The sequence below is a fragment of the Cariama cristata genome, unplaced genomic scaffold, assembly GCF_000690535.1.
Source record: "Cariama cristata isolate BGI_N322 unplaced genomic scaffold, ASM69053v1 scaffold9027, whole genome shotgun sequence".
Classification (NCBI taxonomy): domain Eukaryota; kingdom Metazoa; phylum Chordata; class Aves; order Cariamiformes; family Cariamidae; genus Cariama; species Cariama cristata.
In genome coordinates this window covers 18,763-25,521 of record NW_009626027.1, presented here as the reverse complement: position 1 = coordinate 25,521, position 6,759 = coordinate 18,763, and the positions used below count along the sequence as shown (strand labels likewise).

At 54.7% G+C, this 6,759-nt stretch overlaps 1 protein-coding gene across 1 annotated transcript in view; it reads right to left on the bottom strand.

Moving 5' to 3' along the window:
* The window catches only part of LOC104164503 (deleted in malignant brain tumors 1 protein-like), an 11,143-nt gene that overhangs the window by 3,746 nt on the left and 638 nt on the right, over positions 1 to 6,759 (bottom strand). The window contains exons 2-7 of the mRNA XM_009703847.1: positions 5,955 to 6,303; positions 4,545 to 4,858; positions 4,279 to 4,287; positions 3,059 to 3,364; positions 1,777 to 2,121; positions 155 to 463 (exon numbers count right to left, since the gene is read on the bottom strand). Of these exons, the coding sequence (XP_009702149.1) occupies positions 155 to 463; positions 1,777 to 2,121; positions 3,059 to 3,364; positions 4,279 to 4,287; positions 4,545 to 4,858; positions 5,955 to 6,303 (1,632 nt within the window). The remainder of the gene's footprint in view (positions 1 to 154; positions 464 to 1,776; positions 2,122 to 3,058; positions 3,365 to 4,278; positions 4,288 to 4,544; positions 4,859 to 5,954; positions 6,304 to 6,759) is intronic.

The window sequence follows — 6,759 nt, the reverse complement described above, 5'->3', positions numbered from 1 at the left end:
ACGATGCCGGTGACGGTGCTCGGGGCTGGGGCGAAAGGACTGTCCACCCCAGGAAGGACTAGACCATCCTGCTGCAGCATCACCTGAGATGCAGGATGGACACCCCCTGCCTCCCCCGCCCCAGGACACCCCAAGTTGCAGGAACAGGACGTACTTGAGCACACCACACTGGCATCTTCTCCATGATTGCAGTTACTCCGTCCCCAGGGACGGGCTTGGCACTGGACGAGGGCATCCTCTCTCCCGGTGCAGGCCACATCATCCAACCAGATGCGCCCCGTCCCACTCCCGAAGTGAGCCCGACCGGGGGCTTCCTCAGCTCTGCCACAGCCCAGCTGCCTGCACACCACCGCTGCGTCGTTCAGGTCCCAGCCGTCATCGCAGATGGTCCCCCACTGCCCGGCGTTGAGCACCTCCACCCTCCCGGCACAACGGTGTGGCCCGTTTACCAACCGCAGGTCAGCTGAGCTGGAGTTGCCTGCTTCTGCGGAGAGGGAAATAGGTGGGCACATGGCTGGAGGGCACCCCCACATCCCTGGACCACCCCCTGCCTGCATCCCTGGACCACCCCCACCTTCAGCACCCCATGTGCCTCCAGGGAGGAGCAGGGCAGGGCCAACGTCCGGGCATTGGTAGCATTGAGTACAAAAGGGATTGACATGGCTGGGTGCTGCTGTTTTACCAGGGGGACAAAACCCTGGGCATGATGCCTGGCTGCAGGGTGCTGCAGGCTGCCTCAGGGTCATAGACTCTCTGAACAGTTTGCATTGGGACCTTTAAAGACCATCTAGTCCAACTCCCCTTCCATGAGCAGGGACATCTTCCGCTATATGAGGTTGCTCAAAGCCTCATCCAACCAGACTTGGAATACTTCCAGTATAGACTCATAGAATGATTTGGGTTGGAAGGGACCTTCAAAGATCATCTAGTTCAACTCCTTGCCATGGGCAGGGACATCTTCCAGTAGATCGGATTCTCAAAGCTCCATTCAACCTGACCTTGAACACGTCTAATGGTGGGGCATCCACAACTTCTCTGAGCAACCTGTTCCAGTGTCTTACCACCCTCATCATAAAACATTTCTTCTTTATGTCCAATCTAAATTTACACTGTTTTAGTTTAAAACAGTTGCCCCTTGTCCTGTCGCTAAAGGCCTTGATAAAAAGTCTCTCTCTGTCTTTCTTATAAGCTCCCTTTAAGTATTGAAAGACCACAAGAAGGTGTCCCTGGAGCCTTCTCTTCTCCAGGCTGAACAACCCCAACTCTCTCAGCCTTTCCTCACAGCAAGGTGCTCCAGCCCTCTGACCATTTTCATGGCCTCCTCTGGACTCACTCCAACAAGTCCATGTCCTTCTTGTGCTGGAGACCCCAGAGCCGAACGCAGTGTTGCAGAGAGGGTCTCACCAGAGTGGAGTAGAGGGGGAGAATCCCTTCCCTTGACCTGCTGGCCATGCTTCTTTTGATGCAACCCAGGATACGACTGGCTGTGGTTTGCAAGTGCACATTGCTGGTTCACATCCAGCTTTTCATCCACCGGTACCCCCAAGTCCTTCTCCGCAGGGCTGCTCTCAATCCCTTCATCCCCCAGCCTGTACTGATACTGGGGGATGCCCCAACCCAGGTGCAGGACCTTGCACTGGGCCTTGAGGTGAAGGTCCAGGAGATACACATGGGTGAGAGCTGCAAGAAGCTCCTACACCAACCCTGCACATTTCATCTCCTCCAAAGGGGGCCAGCTGTCTGCCCCTGGGTACTGACAGGAGCTCTGCGTCTGGCCAGCCCCATCCCGTCTCTCACCTGAGCACACCACACCAGCGTCCTCCCCGTGGTGGCAGTTGTGGACGCCCCACATCTTGGCTCGACACTCAAGGAAGTTGGTTTCCTCCCCCGTGCAGCTCACATCGTCCAGCCAGATGGGGCCAGATGCCCATCCAAACCGAGCTGAGCCGGGGGCTGAGAGGGCAACCCCACAGCCCAGCTGCCGGCACACCACCGCTGCATCACTCAGGTCCCAGCTGTCATCACAGACCGTCCCCCACTTGTTGTTGTAAAACACCTCAACCCTCCCAGAGCACTTGCTCAAGCCATCCATCAGGCGAAGCCTCGGGATGCTGGCAATCCCTGAGCCTGAAAAATACCAAAAAATGGGCATTATTAAGGATCTGCTTGTGCATCTTAGCACCTGCTGGGTTGGAGAGGGCAGGACATCCCCATGGCAGGTCTGGGTGGTGGTGCTGCAGCGAGCTTGTACATCCCTTGCCCTTTGATTATCAGAGACGCGCAGCGAAGTGAGCGCAGGGGTTTTTGCAGGGTGGAAGGAGCTGAGAAGATCCCTTCCACCCGTTGAACCCTGAGGGTGGTTGCACCCTGGTTTAGCGGTTGGGACAGGAGAAAGCACCCATGTCTTCACCTGAGGGACAGCGTGCTGGGAAGAAGGGATGCACAAGGGTCCTTCCCAGTGTTTCTCCGTGTTTTCCTTCCCCCTTGATTGGAAGCTGCATCACCTAGGTTCACCGGGTACTACCCACTTTTTGCCCCAGAGGAAATGGCAAAGGATCTTTTTCTGACCCTGTCCTGACTACTTCTGACTGCCACATTGACCTGTCCATGGAGCTTGACCTTCTAAGGCCAAGGCTAGACTGGTAGCAGCTAGCTCAAAAGTGGTGTATCAGATGAGAGCAGCTGGTTCCAATGCATCTTTCTGCATTTATCTGCACATCCTGCACATTTTACTGTGACAGCAGCACAAGTCGCTCTGCTCTTGCCACTCAAGCAGCACCCATGCACCCTCCAGCTACTGCTCCCAAAGGGTTAAGGTGCTTCACCCCATGAAAACATCCTGGACACCTCCAGTGGTACCAGACTCTGAGGCATGTCTTAAGCCATGCTACTTTTTCCCCAGCATATCGTATCTTTCCATGTCTCTGAACACTGTTATTTTAATGCGGTTTCTACCGATCTGGGCAATTTGTTGACCAACTTGTTCCCAAACTGTTCCCAGCCTGCAGAAGGATGGGGCTTGGTCCATCTTACACAGAAAGCATGTGGTGAGGGTTACCTGAGCACACAACGCTGGCGTCTTCCACATGGTTACATGCATGGTGTCCCCAAGGCTTGACAGGGCATTCAGCGAGGGTGGCTTCTGTCCCAAGGCAACTCACCCCGTCTAGCCAGATGGGGCCAGATCCTTGCCCAAAACCAGATAAACCTGGGGCTGACATGGCCGTCCCACAGCCCAGCTGCCGGCACACCACAGCTGCGTCCTTCAGGTCCCAGCCGTCGTCACAGATGGTTCCCCACTGCTGGTTGTGAAAGACCTCTACCCTCCCGGCACAGCGGTGCGGGCCGTTCACCAGCCGCAGGGCTTCTGAGCTCCCCGGCTCCAAGTCTAAAAACAGAGAACAATAAATCCTGGCCAGAAATGCCTGCCTGTCCGGTGGCTGGCAACACAGTGGACCTTCTCTTGCAAGGGGTCTCCACCAGCATGTAGCACTTCTGCTAGTGCTGCACCCTGGGTGTGCATGCATGAAGACCTTTTGGGACAAGCCTGCTGGGACCTTGCCTGGTAGATTGTGAACTTGGCCAAATTACCGAGGAGCTCCCATGTTGTGAGTATCCTCATGGGGATAAGCAGGTGTCCTGGTTTGGCTAAAACAGGACCATTTCTGCTTTCAGTAGAGTTTTTCCTTGTTAAGTTTCTTCTAAGTAACTGCACTTTTGGAAGTTAGCTCCGTGTTTTTCAGACAGTGTCTGCTTTCAGAATCGATGGCGCTTGATGTTGACAGTTTTTACTAAAGTAGCGGTGGGATTGGTATACAGAAAGGCCCACGTTTGTACTTACTCCCATGGGAACCAAGGTCAGTGTTGGGTCTCTTATGTTAAAAAAGTGAAAAAATGTAAAAGGGTCACACCTGCAGAAAAGTGAGGACGAGACAGGTGACCAAAATATTAGCGTGAATATTATTATACTCTTTTTCACTGTTATTGTTCTATCAAAGCAGTTTTAATTTCCCAACTTGTAAGTCTCTCTCCCTTCTCTCCTTTCCCTCCCCTTCTGAGGAAGGAGTGGGTTTAATAGAGAGCATCCGCCATCTGCTTTGAGTGCTGGCCCAGCCTTGAACGGTGACAGCAGGCAAGGAGGCACCAAGTGTGTTGTGAACCTGAGCAAGAAATAGCTTGGTGAAGAGAAGGGACTCCCTGAGGACTACAGGCTGTGTGGTAGCACAGATCAAAAAAAAAAAATCAAAAAAACCACAGGGGCAGCTGCAGCCCTGGTGCGCCAGGGCTCTTTGCATGTGATGGAAAGCCTACATTTTACAGGCTTGGGATTTCTGGGAATCCCAGTCTTGGGATTTCCAAGCACTTTGCCTGAGGGAAGACAGGGACTAGTAGACCTTAAAATGGAAAACACCTTGTACTCCCTGGTGGGACCGCAAGAACAAGGAGTGGTTGAGCCAGGACAAGGAGGAGCTGGATGGGTGAATTTGGTCAGACTGAATGTCCTCCCCCAGGGGAGGACTGATCCCCGACTCACCGCCACTGACCTGCGGCCGTGGAGCACATGACACCTGCGTGCTCCCTCGACTTGCAGCTCTTAGCACCCCAGAACTTGACCTTGCACTCGAAGAGGGCCCCCTCCGTCCCGGTGCACTCCACAGCATCCACCCAGATCAGGCCATCTCCTGTCCCAAACCGGGTAGACCCCGTGGCCGAGTGCGCCGACCCGCAGCCCAGCTGCCGACAGACCACGTGGGCTTCGGTCAGGTCCCAGCCATCCGTACAGATGCCCCCCCAGCGCTGATCATGAAACACTTCAACTCTCCCAGAGCACGGGTCCGAGCCGTTCACCAGGCGGAGGCTTTCGAGGTCAGAAATGCCCGATTCTACAACATCAGAGAGCGTACACATGTTAAGGATATACCTTCTGTCCCATGAGACCTCTGGCTGCCAGCAAAGAGTTTACACCAGAGGCTGAGCAGCCCTGGGGGTCAAGGATGCTCTTGCAACGACATAGAGGGCAGACCTTTCAGGTATGATGTGAACTGGCCCAAGTGGTGCCCAAGGCTTGATTAGCATGGGCTTGACCAGACTATAGTCAATGAACCTTATATAGTTTGCCCTCCTAAAGCAGACACATAGGGCAGTGTCTAGTTTCCAAGACACAAGCATCCTTATGCCATTTGGGACTCCTGGGATACCTCACCTGCCCTCCAGCTGCTGCTTCTGAAGGCCACAGGTTACCCAGTAGATCAACTAGGGTGACATGCTACCTTCCCATGCTGGGGTGACTGAATTCAATGCTAGCTGTCTTGGTCAGTGACACCCAGATATTAAGCAAAGTCCATCCTGATGTTAAGCAACCTGGTTGCAGTCCAGTAACCCCAGCTTCTTAATAGCCACTAAAATGGGCTGTGGGGTTCCTCTGGCAGAAAATCAGAGCTGGAGAGGAGATAGAGGGATGGGAGATGGGCTTTTATGGGCTCACACAGCTCTGAGCATCGTGGGGCACAACTACTGTGGATCAATCAAAGCTGTCAGAAAGTCCCCCCGACTATGAGGCCAGCTGTAATGGGAGACGACCCACATATACTGCAGCCTGCACCGCTGTGAAGAAATAGGTGGCCATATTGCAATTTGCCTGATGGGAATGGTCTCTGGTCTGTGCTAACTGCCAGGATTTGTGATAAATAACATCAGCCAAAAGCATGCCAGAGACCGTACTTTTAGCGATAGCAGTGCAAATGGGCATGGCGTTTGTTTTTCTCAGACCATAATGTCTGCATACAGCTGCCATCTTCTACCAGAATGGACCACGAGGGGCTAATGTCAAAGCAAAGGGTCTCCAGGCTGGCTGTAAACTGCTCCTGCATTGCAAGCAGGACCCGTAGGGGAAAGCAGAGTCAAACCCCAGTGCTGGAGGACCGTGGTAAGGTTTACTGCGGTGCTCCCAGTGCCATGACATGCGGCAGTTACCTGAGCACACCACACCGGCGTCTTCTCCGTGCTCGCATCCGTGGATGCCCCAGCCCTTGGATCTGCATTCAGAGAGGGCAGCCTCCGTCCCCATGCAGCGCAGGTTGTCCAGCCAGATGGGTCCCTGTCCCTGCCCGAAGTGAGCCCGCCGTGGAGCTGATATCACTACCCCACAGTCCAGCTGCCGGCACACCACTTTGGCATCCGCAAAGTCCCAGCTGTCATCGCACACTGTCCCCCATTTCTCACTGTGAAACACCTCGACCCTCCCGGCACAGTGACCTGGGCCATCCACCAGCCGGACCGGGGCAAAGCTGGAAACATCCGAGCCTGCAAATAGGCAAGTTGATGCTCAGAGCATCCAGCCCCTCTGCAGGAAGACAAAGGACTCTGCATTTCAGCGCATAACTGGTGCTGCATGGTCACGTTGCCTCTGGACCCACAGCATCTCGTCCCCACCCTGTGGAGGCGCTTCTGAAAGGGATTGGGGGTAATTGACCCAGCGGCAAGCAGGGTGAAGCTGGCACCTTGCTCCCAACTGGAATGGGGGAAATTACCAGTGCATCCTGACCCTCTGCCGGTGCTGGAGTGCAACCCACCTGAGCACACCACGCTGGCATGATTTCCATGGCTGCAGCTGCTCTGTCCCCATGGGCTCGCCTGGCAATTCATAAGGGCTGGCTCTGTCCCTTGGCAGTTCACGTTGTCCAGCCAGATGCGCAGGGGTCCGGTGCCAAAGTCCTCCCGCTCCGATGCCGGCAGTGCTGTCCCACAGCCCAGCCGCCG